This window comes from Aquarana catesbeiana, linkage group LG07 (genome assembly GCF_042186555.1).
Source record: "Aquarana catesbeiana isolate 2022-GZ linkage group LG07, ASM4218655v1, whole genome shotgun sequence".
In the NCBI taxonomy this organism is placed as follows: Eukaryota; Metazoa; Chordata; class Amphibia; order Anura; family Ranidae; genus Aquarana; species Aquarana catesbeiana.
The window spans coordinates 153,774,952-153,790,161 of record NC_133330.1 but is presented as its reverse complement, the minus strand read 5'-3'; the positions used below and the strand labels follow the sequence as shown (position 1 = coordinate 153,790,161).

At 47.6% G+C, this 15,210-nt stretch overlaps 1 protein-coding gene across 4 annotated transcripts in view; it reads right to left on the bottom strand.

Annotated features, from left to right (window-relative positions):
* Positions 1-15,210, bottom strand: part of PMM1 (phosphomannomutase 1) — a 173,618-nt gene that overhangs the window by 63,223 nt on the left and 95,185 nt on the right. For all 4 annotated transcript variants that reach the window (XM_073592739.1, XM_073592740.1, XM_073592741.1 and 1 more), the window contains one exon: positions 12,996-13,087. In XM_073592739.1, the coding sequence (XP_073448840.1) occupies positions 12,996-13,087 (92 nt within the window). The remainder of the gene's footprint in view (positions 1-12,995; positions 13,088-15,210) is intronic.

Genomic DNA, 15,210 nt, shown 5'->3' with positions numbered 1-15,210 from the left:
CCTTGGCTGTGCTCAAGGCCAGCTTCATTTGTACCCCCAACTGTAAGAAAGCAAGAATTCTACCTATGACATACTTTCGAGGATGCCATTCTTTGGCCTCACACCAAGAAATATATGACTTCCAAATTCTATAATAAATAGCTCTAGAAGCTGTTTTCCTCCCATTTATCAAGATAGTCACAACTGAACCAGAAAGCCCTCGATCCTTTAAAATCTGGGCCTCAATAGCCAAACCGTTAAATTTAGCGACTGTAAGGCAGGATGGAATATTGGTCCTTGCGGAAGCAAGTCCGGACGGAGTGGAAGGGACCATGGTTTTCCCACTGACAATTTTTGCGTACCAGGAACTTCTGGGCCATGGTGGGGCTACCAGTATTACTGGCTTCCCTTCCTCCCTGATCCTGTGCAAAAGTCGCGGTAGAAGCTGAACCAGAAGGAATGCATAAATCAGTGAAAACTGGTCCCACGGAATCACTAACGCATCTATTCCAAATGCGAGGGGATTCCTTGTCCTTGACACAATTTGCTTGTTGAACCTGGATGTCAACAGATCTATGTTCTGGGGTCCCTAACGTTTGGCAAATGGTTGAAAAACCTTGGGATGCAGGGACCATTCTCCCTGGAATTACTGCTGGCGGCTCAAGAAGTCTGCTTGCCAATTCTTTACTACTTCTTTAACCCGAAGGGCAAGGCTAGGAACTGAAAATGATGCCCCTCTATCTCGAATCATAGAAACTTCTGGAGAAAGAGGGAAATTGGCACATGCAGATAGGCATCCTTGATGTCTATTGATGCTAGAAATTCTCCTCCCCTTAGAGTGGATGCACCTGATCGGATTGACTCCATCCAAAAAGAGTGTATGTTTAGCAATTGATTCAGACCTTTGAGATCCAGAATGGGTCTCACATCTCCATTTGGTTTTGGCACTGTGAAAAGATTTGAATAAAAACCCATGAACCGCTCTTCTGTCGGCACTTCTATAATCACACCATGTGACTTCATTCGGTCCAATGCCTGGAATAAGGATCTTCTCTTTAGCAGGTCCTTGGGAACATTTGATCTTAGAAATCGAGATGGTGGAAATTACTGAAACTCTAGTTTGTAGCCTATAGATACTGTGGAATTGACCCATCTGTCCTGGATCCCCTTTCCCTAGACTTCTGAAAACTGCAGAAGCCTTCCCCCCACCCGAATGAGTGGGGGCGCTCCTTCATGAGGAGGCCTTAAGACACTGTTTGGCAGGCCTCTGAACCCAGGTTTTTTTCTGGCCCTGTCCTTGCCTTTGAGGCTTACTTCTTGAACGGGATGGAGGAGGCCGTCAAAACTGACTGGAGGCTGAGGCCCCCAGAGCCGGGGAACTAGAACGTTTAAACAAAGGACGCTTACTCCTTCTAACAGGTAAAAGCGCACTCTTACCACCTGAAATTTTTTGGATATACTTATCCAATTCGTCTTCTAACAAGCTTTCCCCATGAAAGGGAAAACCTGCCAATAACTTCTTGCAAGGCAATTCCGCTGACCAATTCTTTAAAGAATTCTGCGCATATGCACAGACAAGAGAGCAAAATAGCTGAATAGAATCCTTAAGTGCATCAATCACGAAGCATAAGGACCTCGGCAGGTCCGCCAACTCACGAGCAGCTTCCCCTTCAGCAAGAATACTTTTAATGATTTGCTTAAACTGGTCCTTCAAGGACTGAAAGATTCCTATAGCTGCTACTGCGGGTTGTGCTGCTGAACCAGCTATGGAAAAGGAGGCTCTAAGTAAAGATCCCAGCTTTTTATCAGCTGGATCCTTAAAAACCTGAGCATTGACTACCAGACAGGTTAAGTTTTTTTTCACAGAAGAAATAGCAGCATCCACTGCTGGCAAACTCCATTTCTTTATGAATTTCTCATCCATTGGGTACAGAAGTGAAAATCTTCCAGGAGGGATAAAAACTCTATCTGGATGATCCCAATCTGCATATACTAACTGCTCCAGTAGTGGGTGCAGAGGGAAAGCATATTAACTCTGCAGAGGTCGCAAAGACCCTAAAGAGGAAAAAGAGGCTCCGGTCAGCTCTACCAGGGGCAATTTAAATGCGGAATGGACCAAGTCTGTAAGGGATTGCACTAACAGTCTTTGGGACTGAGAGACTGAACAAGGTTCCTCAGAGATTTATTCCTCGGAAGAGGAGTCATCTACTTGACCTTCTTCCCGGTCATCCAGCGGTACCTCTATATCCTCTGCCCATTCCTGTTCCACTGCTGGTAGGTCAGGAGAGGGAGAAGGAAATCTTTTGTGTTTTTTCCCAGTTTGGGAGACAGACGCAATCATGCCGGCTATTTTGCCTTCTGACCCAGCTAATGCAGATGCCAAATCGTCCTTAGTGACGTATGTAGAGGCTGAAGCATTGGAGGTAGCCACTATGCCCGACAGCCGTAATGGCTCAGATTGGCCAGTCGCCTCTGGCCTCTCAGCAGAGGACAGCACTGTGGAGGCGTGACTAGGATCCTCAGACCCTGACCGCTGCTGCCCTTGCGCCCCTTCCTGCTGTATTCCCCCAACTCTTCTTTTGGGAAGACATTGCCAGGGCAAACAAACTGGAGGCACTTACACCTGTGTGCCCAACATACTGCTGAGCTGTAGTCCAGCTATAATGCCACTATCACCGCTCAGCCCAATGACCAGTAGCTGTGTTTTTTAAATACCTGTATCCAAAAACCACACAGTGCCTATGTGCCCCCCAGCACCAGCCTGCTCAGCCAACCGAGTCTGAGCCGAGTAAAAACTTTATAGCCATCGGGCTGCGCCATGGGCTATGTGCACGTTCGTTCTCCACATGCCACGCCCCCCGCGTCCTCAGCAACCCTTATCTGGGGCTTATTGTTCCTACTAGAAGGAAATGCTGGTGGTATGGGGCAGTAGAGGAGCGCGTCGGGATGGACACTGTGGCTGCTGCCCGTGTCTTGGAATAAGTTAAAAGTGAAATTATGTGCAGTGCTCAAAACATAGAAAAACATATGTGCACATATTAATGTACACTGTGCAATGACCACAAAAACTAATAATAATGAAAATGAGATATGAAATTCACACCCAAACTAAAGTCCATGTGCCATCATACAAAAGTTGTTTTAAAACATAAACATAGCAGTCTATAAAAAAAACGGTGAAAACAAATTGTGTAACTAGAAGTGGGATTCCACGTGACATCAATGTTGAGGTGAGGACACAGACAATAGAACCACCACCTGTTAGTGAGGAGGCTTACCGGACTGAGAAGACACAAATGGGCATATGCTCAGCGAGTCAACAAGGTTTTTGGTGCAACCACCAAAATATGGGACCTCCACGTCTGGGTTCCAGATCAAGTTGTAAAACAATCCAATTGGTCAAGAGAGGTCACCAAGAAGCTGTCTTCAGAAGCAGTCAACTTGTCAGACCAAATCCTCTCAAGTGTTCAAAATACCATGACCAAAAAAAGAAAATACTCCACATAGTGTGAATCCGTATAAACGTAAAATTTATTAAAAGAAATTTGGAAACACTCACATTTAGAAAGTGGATCAAGCGCTTAAAATTTAAGTTTGTGGGTAACGCAATGACATCAGCAGGGCTCGCCCCCTGTCTTATAGGCAACCCCAGGCACTGAAAGCCTCTTATGCCGGCACTGGACTCCCTCCCCATCAGCAGAGCAGGGAAGTGTCAGTAAGACACTAATGCATTCCAATTTCAGAATTCCCGCGATACCTGCACTGAGGGGGGAGGCACTGTGCCCCCAAACATTGTAAAAGATTGGATATATTGTTTGGTTCTCTAACTTTGCTGCAGCTGCGATCGTCAGCTTTTGTGATGGGGAAGAGATTGGGTGCAGTTCTGCTGGGGGGGGCGGTCCCTGTTTCCAGGAGGAGGACGACTGTCATTGGCCACTGCTAAAGCCAATCACAGTCCTGCTAGCCCTGTCCACCATCTGGAGGAAGATGACTCGCTTGGTTGCCACTACCAATCTCAGAAAGAAGGGATTTCACTGTGATTGAGAAAACCACAATCAAATGACAGTTTGTGGAATTACTGTTGAGCTTCTGGGAACTTTGCTGAAATTATTCCTGAACCCTTGCGTCACTTACTACTGAACCCCTGCACTCTGTGTCCCTTTAAGCCACAGCCAGTATTCAGAGCAATAAAAAAAAAAATCAGACCCATCTTTTCCTGTGGCGCTGAGCACCACACCTTCTCTCAGCTGCGGGGGCCCAACTTATGATCCTCCACACAGGCCCACTGCTTTCAGGAAATACCCCTGACCTGAGCTCATCATTGCGCATACATTCCAGATGATTGTATGTGACATCACATACATCCCATACATCACATACAAGCACGTGGGCTGGATGGGAGAGGTGGATCAGCAGTATGAGTGTGCCAGCACAGGTAGATGTGTCTCCGTTTCCTTTTACCACTCTGCATATTACGCATATCATAGATAAGAGGAGGGTACAGCAGTGGGGAAAATGAGCAGAAGGGCTTCAGCAGTGGGACAGAAGAGCAAGGGGGTACAGCGATGGGGCAGAAGAGCAGGGGGGGGGGGTTCAGTGTTGGGCCAGATGAGAAGGGGGTTACAGTGGTGGGAAAGATGAGCAGGGGGTTCAGTATTGGGGCAGATGAGAAGGGGGTTCAGTGGTGGGACAGAAATACAGGGGGGTAGAGCAGTGGGGCTCATGTGAAAGGAGGTGTATTGGTGGGACAGATGAGCAGTGGGAACAGAGATGGGGCAGAAGAGCAGGGGGTACAAAGGTAAGACAGATGTGCAGGAGGTACATTAGTGGGGCAGATGAGAAAGCAGGTTACAGTGCTAGGGCAGATGAGCAGATGGGTTCAGTGTTAGGGCAGATGAGCATATGGGTTCAGTGTTAGGGCAGATGAAAAGGTAATTCAGTAGTGAGACAGAAGAGCATGGGAATACGTCGGTGGAGCAGATGTGCAGGGAGGTACAGTGGTGGGGCAGATGAGAAAAGGGGTACATTGATGGGGCAGATGAGCAGTGGGGTTACAGTAGTTGAACAGAAGAGCAAGGGGGTACAGTGGTGGCAGGGCCGATCCCAGGCGGGGTGCAGTGCACCTGGGCGCCAGAGAGGTGGGGGCGCTGAAGCACCAGAGAGCTCCCCTCCCTCCTCCTCTCTGTGTCCAGAAGCGGCTCCCTCCGCAGGTCACCACCGCCGCTCTATTTTTCGAGGCTCAAGCCCGTCCCCTCTCCCTCCTCCTATCAGAGAAGGAGAGCAGCCACCAGAGATCGGAGTGGCTGGCCTCTGTGTGGAGAAAGACCAGCCACGCAGTGACATCGCTGGGGGGGGGGGGCGGTCCGTGTCTGACGTGTTCTCCTCCTCGGTCTCTCACTTCCGCCTTCCGCCCAAGCCTGTCTCCATCTGCTCTCCACCTGGGCGGTGCAGCTGCACACTGTCCTCTCCTCACTAGCTGCCGCCTGGGTGTTTTTATGTACACTAATGGAGGGGGGGTCTCTACTAATAGAGGGGGGTCTTTCATGGGGGGTCTGTACTAATGGAGGGGGGTTTGTCATGGGGGGGGTCTGTACTAATGGAGGGGGTTTGTCCTGGGGGTCTGTACTAATGGAGGGGGAAAGGGGGGGGGAAGCTGTATAGCAACCCGGGTGGGACTTTAAATGTGCGTCTCCATCCCTAATGCACAACAATAGTTAAAGGGGGAGTTTGTGGGACTTTGATTGAGGTTCCAGACGTGGTGAAAAAGTATTTGAAGAAAGTACATGTTTATTTACTGTAAAAGTATATACATATGGATCATAGGATTGCGCATGGGTACAAAATACAGCATGGGTATAAGAAACATATGATCATATCAACTTGGAAACTCATGACAATATGGCAGTGCATATATCTAACATGATACATCAAGGATGCGACCTAATGTCAACCTACAAATACATGGCAGTAATAGAGATCAATGAGCAATTCCCATGAATCCATATATATGGCACATTGGTGGAAGCGGCATAATACATAAAATAAGCAAAATGATAATGAATGAGGGCATGGTTGTTCAAATCAGGTTGGTTGATGGTGGTGATGTATGTCGGTATCCCAAGATTGACCGACGCGTTTCGTGTTTACACACTCATCAGGGGCGGATGCTCCCAAGTATCTAAAAGAATTATTAGGGTGTTCACTCTAGTATAGTATCAGTGATAGCAAAACAGAGGTAATGATGTACATCCTATGTACTTACATATGGAGACTAGTGGGTAAAGAGGATTTGTTGGATATGAGACCAAAGGCCAACCGTCCGTCCCGGAAGTTGGGGTATTTGGAGCTGCGTATAGCTGAGGCGTATCCAGCAAAGCTTCCCAAAGAGGGGTGAGACATTCTTACATCATGTGCCATGGTAAACAAAAGGTCAAAAAGAACTCCCGTATGATCTAAGTAGATGGATAAGAATCCATATTAGGTATGGTGATACCGTTGGAAAAATATAGTGGCATGTTACCTTGTACTAGAACTACCTGGATGGCAAAATAGGAGAGGTTGAAGGGTCCCGCGTTGCAGTGGCGTATGTACCCGCCATCAGAAGTATGGCTGTGTGTGGGCGGCGTGTTATAAACACGCCGTACGGCCGCACGTTAGCTCCTACCGACGTCACGCAGCATGGCACGTGGAGGGAGGGGATCCGGCTTGGGCGGTGGACTCCGCCTCCGGCAGGGGCTCGTCCTCCCTATTGTGTCGGCTAGAGTGGTGAAGGGCGTGCTCCACGTGGCGACACACGTAGTGACGTCACGCGTGAGGCACGTGGCGTCGATGCGCCATAGATCCCGTCCAGATCCCCTAAAATCATCCGTCTGGTGGGCAGAACGAAGGAGGAAGAGGAGGGGGTATAGGGCGCATCGCAGCTTCTGGGATAGGACAGAAAAAAGGGTCTATGGTGTCAAAAAAATCAGGTATTACAAAACAATGAAGAAATATTGAAAAAATAAAAAATAAAATATAATAAAATACTAAACTACTTAACCTGGTTTACAAAATGGTTAAATGCCGCATGGCATCTGGGCACGAAAAACAGGTGTCGAGTGCAAGAGGGCCCCCAAGTGTGGTACATGACCATATGGAGCCTAGCAACTTCCACCTGAGCGGCAGGGGCACACTGTCAGCTCCGTCAAGATACCTCCTTACCTATTATATATCAAGAAAAAGGGGGGGGGAAGCTGTATAGCAACCCGGGTGGGACTTTAAATGAGGCGCACATCAAGTGCGTCTCCATCCCTAATGCACAACAATAGTTAAAGGGGGAGTTTGTGGGACTTTGATTGAGGTTCCAGACGTGGTGAAAAAGAATTTGAAGAAAGTACATGTTTATTTACTTGAAAAGTATATACATATGGATCATAGCATAGGATTGCGCATGGGTACAAAATACAGCATGGGTATAAGAAACATATGATCATATCAACTTGGAAACTCATGACAATATGGCAGTGCATATATCTAACATGGTACATCAAGGATGCGACCTAATGTCAACCTACAAATACATGGCAGTAATAGAGATCAATGAGCAATTCCCATGAATCCATATATATGGCACATTGGTGGAAGCGGCATAATACATAAAATAAGCAAAATGATAATGAATGAGGGCATGGTTGTTCAAATCAGGTTGGTTGATGGTGGTGATGTATGTCAGCATCCCAAGATTGACCGACGCATTTCGTGTTTACACACTCATCAGGGGCGGATGCTCCCAAGTATCTAAAAGAATTATTAGGGTGTTCACTCTAGTATAGTATCAGTGATAGCAAAACAGAGGTAATGATGTACATCCTATGTACTTACATATGGAGACTAGTGGGTAAAGAGGATTTGTTGGATATGAGACCAAAGGCCAACCGTCCGTCCCGGAAGTTGCGGTATTTGGAGCTGCGTATAGCTGAGGCGTATCCAGCAAAGCTTCCCAAAGAGGGGTGAGACATTCTTACATCATGTGCCATGGTAAACAAAAGGTCAAAAAGAACTCCCGTATGATCTAAGTAGATGGATAAGAATCCATATTAGGTATGGTGATACCGTTGGAAAAATATGGTGGCATGTTACCTGGTACTAGAACTACCTGGATGGCAAAATAGGAGAGGTTGAAGGGTCCCGCGTTGTAGTGGCGTATGTACCCGCCATCAGAAGTATGGCTGTGTGTGGGCGGCGTGTTATAAACACGCTGTCCGGCCGCACGTTAGCTCCTACCGACGTCACGCAGCACGGTACGTGGAGGGAGGGGATCCGGCTTGGGCGGTGGACTCCGCCTCCGGCAGGGGCTCGTCCTCCCTATTGTGTCGGCTAGAGTGGTGAAGGGTGTGCTCTAGAAGCTGCGATGCGCCCTATACCCCCTCCTCTTCCTCCTTCGTTCCGCCCACCAGACGGTCGATTTTAGGGGATCTGGACGGGATCTATGGCGCATCGACCCCACGTGCCTCACGCGTGACGTCACTACGTGCATCGCCACGTGGAGCACGCCCTTCACCACTTCGCCGACACAATAGGGAGGACGAGCCCCTGCCGGAGGCGGAGTCCACCGCCCAAGCCGGATCCCCTCCCTCCACGTGCCGTGCTGCGTGACGTCGGTAGGAGCTAACGTGTGGCCGTACGGCGTGTTTATAGCACGCCGCCCACACACAGCCATACTTCTGATGGCGGGTACATACGCCACTACAACGCGGGACCCTTCAACCTCTCCTATTTTTGGCATCCAGGTAGTTCTAGTACAAGGTAACATGCCACCATATTTTTCCAACGGTATCACCATACCTAATATGGATTCTTATCCATCTACTTAGATCATACGGGAGTTCTTTTTGACCTTTTGTTTACCATGGCACATGATGTAAGAATGTCTCACCCCTCTTTGGGAAGCTTTGCTGGATACGCCTCAGCTATACGCAGCTCCAAATACCCCAGCTTCCGGGACGGACGGTTGGCCTTTGGTCTCATATCCAACAAATCCTCTTTACCCACTAGTCTCCATATGTAAGTACATAGGATGTACATCATTACCTCTGTTTTGCTATCACTGATACTATACTAGAGTGAACACCCTAATAATTCTTTTAGATACTTGGGAGCATCCGTCCCTGAGGAGTGTGTAAACACGAAACGCGTCGGACAATCTTGGGATGCCGACATACATCACCACCATCAACCAACCTGATTTGAACAACCATGCCCTCATTCATTATCATTTTGCTTATTTTATGTATTATGCCGCTTCCACCGATGTGCCATATATATGGATTCATGGGAATTACTCATTGATCTCTATTACTGCCATGTATTTGTAGGTTGACATTAGGTCGCATCCTTGATGTACCATGTTAGATATATGCACTGCCATATTGTCATGAGTTTCCAAGTTGATATGATCATATGTTTCTTATACCCATGCTGTATTTTGTACCCATGCGCAATCCTATGATCCATATGTATATACTTTTCAAGTAAATAAACATGTACTTTCTTCAAATAATTTTTCACCATGTCTGGAACCTCAAAGTCCCACAAACTCCCCCTTTAACTATTGTTGTACTAATGGAGGGGGGGTTGTCCTGGGGGGGGTCTGTACTAATGGAGGGGGGTTTGTCCTGGGGGGGGTCTGTACTAATGGAGGGGGGTTTGTCCTGGGGGGGATCTGTACTAATGGAGGGGGGTTTGTCCTGGGGGGATCTGTACTAATGGAGGGGGGGCTTTGTCCTGTGGAGGTCTGTACTAATGGAGGGGGTTCGTCCTGGGGGGTCTGTAGTAATGAAGGGGGGTTTGTCCTGGGGGGATCTGCACTAATGGAGGGGGTTCGTCCTGGGGGTCTGTAGTAATGAAGGGGAGTTTGTCCTGGGGGGATCTGTACTAATGGAGGGGGGGTTGTCCTAGGGGGGCTGTACTAATGGAGGGGGGTTTGTCCTGTGGAGGTCTGTACTAATGGAGGGGGTATGTCCTGGGGGGCTCTGTACTAATGGAGGGGGTATGTCCTGGGGAGCTCTGTACTAATGGAGGGGGGGTTTGTCCTGGGGGGGTCTGTACTAATGGAGGGGGTATGTCCTGGGGAGCTCTGTACTAATGGAGGGGGGGTTTGTCCTGGGGGGGTCTGTACTAATGGAGGGGGTTTGTCCTGGGGGGGTCTGTACTAATGGAGGGGGGGTTTGTCCTGAGGGGTCTGTACTAATGGAGGGGGGTTTGTCCTGGGGGGTCTGTACTAATGGAGGGGGGTTTGTCCTGGGGGGTCTGTACTAATGGAGGGGGGTTTATCCTGGTGGGGTCTGTACTAATGGAGGGGGGGGGTTTGTCCTGGGGGGTCTGTAGTAATGAAGGGGGGTTTGTCCTGGGGGAGTCTGTACTAATGGAGGGGGGTTTGTCCTGGGGGGTCTGTACTAATGGAGGGGGTTTGTCCTGGGAGGTCTGTACTAATGAAGGGGGGTTGTCCTGGGAGGTCTGTACTAATGAAGGGGGGGTTTGTCCTGGGGGATCTGTACTAATGGAGGGGGGTTTGTCCTGGTGGGGGTCTGTACTAATGGAGGGGGGGTGGTTTGTCCTGGGGGGGTCTACACCCAGGAAAGTACACCCAGGACTCCAGAGGGAGAGGGCAGTGATGAGAGAACACCATCAGAGAAAAAACCCAGCTGCCCTGCGCCACCAAAGGGAAAGCCACACAGCCTAGTGCCATCCCTGGCGGAGAAAGGAATGGAGTCATTGCAGGAATACAGATCTGGGTGCTACCCAGCAGAGTTGCCACAGGCAATTCAGAGTGAGCTGAACCGTTGCTGTATCGCTGGGTCAAGTGAGAGGGCCATTTGGCCATTATCTTCTAACGTCCATAGGAACTGCAGTCTCTGACCATCTCCCGTATTATATCTGCAGTCTCTAACCATCTCTTGTATAATGTCTGCAGTCTCTGACCATCTCTTGTATCATGTCTGCAGTCTCTGACTGACTATCTCCTGTACTATGATTGCAGTCTCTGACTGTCTCTTGTATCATGTCTGCAGTCTTTGTCCGTATTATGTCTAGGGGCTCTTTCTAACAGACAGCCCTCTGTGTGTGTATCAGAGAGACTTCCCTCCAGGTCTCAGTGTACTCTCTTCCTGTATTTTCTTTACTGTTAAGAGATCATGGGAGGATCCCAAGGTAACGAAGACTTCTAAGGGGGGCATCTCTGTGTTTGAGTCGTTGCCATAGAAACATTTGTAAATGGGAGGAGTTGGTAAGATGACCACGCCCATGTGGGGGCGCCAGAAATATTTCTGCACCCAAGCGTCTGTGACACTAGGATCGACCCTGAGTGGTGGGGCAGATGTGCAGGAGGTACAGTAGTGGGAGGGATGAGAAGGGGGTTCAGCGGTGGGACAGAAAAGCAGGGGGGTGCAGTTAAGGGGAAGATGATCAGGGGGTTACAGTGGTGGGACAGATGAGCAGGGGGGGATTCAGTATTGGGCCAGATGAGAAGGGGCATACAGTGGTGGGAAAGATGACCAGGGGGGTTCAGTTGTGAGACAGAAGACCATGAGGGTACGGCGGTGGAGCAGATGCGCAGGGAGGTACAGTGGTGGGGCAGATGAGAAAGGGGGAACATTGGTAGGGCAGATGAGCAGGTGGTTACAGTGGTGGGACAGAAGAGCAGGGTGGTACAGTGGTGGGGCAGATGAGCAGGGGGTCACAGTGGTGGGGCAGATGTGCAGGATGTTACAGTGGTGGGGCAGATGTGCAGGGGGTTATAGTGGTGAAACAGATGAGCAAGGGGGTACAGTGGTGAAACAGATGAGCAGGGGGGGGGGACAGTGATCTGAGGTGTGAAGGTGCAGGAATTGGGGCTGATCTGAAGTGTGGAGTTGCAGGAATTGGGACTGATCTGAGGCATGAGTGCAGGATGTTAATTTCTCACTACTACTCAAGATGGTTTTACTTTATATAAAATCCTTTTCGTGATTGAGAGTGTGAAGTTGACATTTTTTTGTTATAAAATCGGCACTCTCAATTTCTTTGAAAGTATTTTTCAGCACACTGTGCTCAAAAGGTTGTCTATCCCTGCACTGTACCTTTCACAATGTTACACTGTGTACTAATGACGTATTTTACTGTACCATGTTCTTTTGCAAATTGTTTGAACAAGAAAAAAAAAGCTCAGCTGACAACTTGTCTTACCCCCTCCTATAATGCAACCTACAAGGTTTCAAATCTTTTATCTACCTAATGATTAATACCATTTTCTAATAAAGATATGTGGTTTCTATTTGCCCAAAAGATACCTGCCTGTCAGATACCTGCCTGGCACTATGGCTGACACAGATACCAGCTGTATGCCTATAAGCCCTAAGAACTGCCCATCTTCCCAGAGCACTACCCAATGCACATATGAAACTTTGACTCTTCTGCACCATCAAATGAGATGGGATTTTCCTAGTTCCTATTATAACGAACTGGTTAATTGATGCAATCAGAACTTTCTTAATTTGGCATTAGTTTACCTGTATGTATGGTGTGCTGTATTAGTTATCTTAGAGGTGAATATACATCATTTATTTTTAAACAAAAACAAGAATGTGTTATTAACAGATTAATATTTAAGTATGAATCCTGTCATCTGAATGTTGGATTCACTCTCCTCTAGAAAACATGCTAAGATGTTCATACCTCAGAAGATCATGCCACCTGACCTGTTATTACAGTGAGCAGCACAAACACTTACTGAATGAGTGATATTCAAGAAATGACAAAATGCAACTGACTGGTTATTTGGGACTTGAGTGGAATTCCAACATTGATCCATGGACAGGAAAAGAACCTACATAATGACTCCATATATGTGACCATTGGATTATTAATAACCTTCACTAAACATATCTAGCAGCCTAAAAAGTGTACTCCAGCAAGCACTGTATATACCCAGATTAGGTTTATGTTGAATTTTCAGTTCAAGTGACTTTAGTTCAAGTTTCTGCAAACATGCTATTACCTACCGTTTCTTAGGCAGTTTGAGCATCGCAATGTAACTCAGACAGAAGTTAATAAGATCCTGAAGTAGTTCTTCCCCCAGGTGATTTTGTATGGCCTTGAAAAAAAAAAAAAAAAGCATAGGTCAAAATGTTATAAAGATTAATTCCAGTTAGTTAGTACATTAGGTATTATGAGATGAGAGTGAAAGACAGAATACATAGGGCTTGACTTACTAAAACTGTAGCAGGCAAAATCTGGTGCAGCTGTGCATGGTAGCCTATCAGCTTCTAATGTCAGCTTGTTCAATTAAGCTTTGGCAAAGTAACCTGGAAGCAGATTGGTTCTTATGCAGAGCTCCTCCAGATTTTTCACTCTCCAGTTTTAGTAAATCAGCCCCTTAGTACAGAGGTGCCCAACCTCTGATGTGGCCCACCACCTCCTGCTCTGGGATGGTGGGCCGGCAAGCCCAGATTGCGGGTTACCGACCCGCCATCCCAGAGCATCAGCGTGAAGAACGGAGCTAGCACTAGAGGAAGCAGAGCTGATGCTTCCTGTATAGCTCTGGCTCCTGTCACAGGCGGAGTGCTCTGTCTGTGATGGGAGCGATACAGGAAGCATTGGCTCTGCTCTCTCTTTGAGCCGCATTCTTCCTCCAGCACGGACTCCTGTCACGCTGATGCTAAGGGATGGTGGGTCGGTAACCAGTCAGCAATACCCACCAGCAATACCCACGATTTAGGTCAGTTGAGGTGCAAGTAAACCACAGTGCATCAGTGTGAAAGCAGCCTTAGGCCCCTTTCACACGATCAGTTCCACCTGTCTGTTTTTCAGGCAGACCCAGTCAGACCCTCCATTCACCTCTATAGAGCGGAAGATATAAACGCTTATGTTCGTTTACACCCGCCTATCTCCAATCTGATCCACTTAAAAAAAAAAAAACAGAATGGGATCCGTCCCCTTCTGTCTGGGTGGAAGGGATCAGAGGGCCCATAGAGTAGAGTGGGCTGTGTCCATATCTGCTTTGCATATGCAGACTGGACACAGTCTAAAGTGGCCCTTGCTCCTCAAAAGGTTGGGCACCATTGCCTTAGTATTTAAATGCTGAGGAACAGATGTCTCACTGCCAGTTATTCTGTATTTGGCTAATATCTAAATCCTTGTCGCTAGATTTTTTTACTGATTCCCGGAAGAGCAAAATTTCTGAATAATGATTAGCATTTAGTCTTTACACTAACAGATACCTTTCCAGTTTGTCAATTGCTATCATAAACCTTTTTCAACAAAAAAGTTCCTATTATTAAAATGCACCTAAAAGTAATAGGATTTTTTGTCATACTTACCTGTAAAATCCTTTTCTTCGAGTACATCCCGGGACAAAGAGTTAGGCTATTATTCTTTACTCACTAGGTTATACACCATCTCTAGGTGAATGGACATTGGTAGACCAAAGTCTTAGATAGGTAGTCTGCCCCTATATAACCCCTCCCATACAGGAAGTACTTCAGTTCTATAGCAAGCACTGAATCCTCAAAAGAGGGGAATGACCTCTGTGTCCCGTGATGTACTCAAGGAAAATGATTTTACAGGCAAGTATGACGAAAAAAATCCTATTTTCTTTATCATACATCACGGGACACAGAGTTAGCCTCGGTTCACACCAGAGGCGGCACGACTTGCAGGTCGCCTCAACGAGGCGACCTGCACACGACTGCCCGGGCGACTTGCAAAACGACTTCTGTATAGAAGTCTATGCAAGTCGCCCCCAAAGTCGTACAGGAACCTTTTTCTAAGTCGGAGCGACTTGCGTCGCTCCCCTTAGAACGGTTCCATAGCACAGAACGGGAGGCGACTTGTCAGGCGACTAGGTCGCCTGACAAGTCGTCCCTGTGTGAACCGAGCCTTAGGCTATTATTCCTTGCTTACTGGGGCATCCCAGAGCAATAGCCTCGATGGGAAGGAGACACCCTGCCAAAAAAATAGCCATCAGACTTTATACAGCAGCCTGTACAAACATTTACTGTACAAAATAAGGTCCATTGGCATGGACCATAGAGTGAGTACATGGATTGAAAACTGGCTACAAGGGCGAGTTCAGATGGTGGGGATAAATGGGGAGTATTCGGAATAGTCAGAGGTGGGTATTGGGGTCCCCCAGGGTTCTGTGCTGGGCCAATCCTATTTATTTTGTTCATAAACAACCTGGAGGATGGGGTTAACAGTTCAATCTCTGTATTTGCG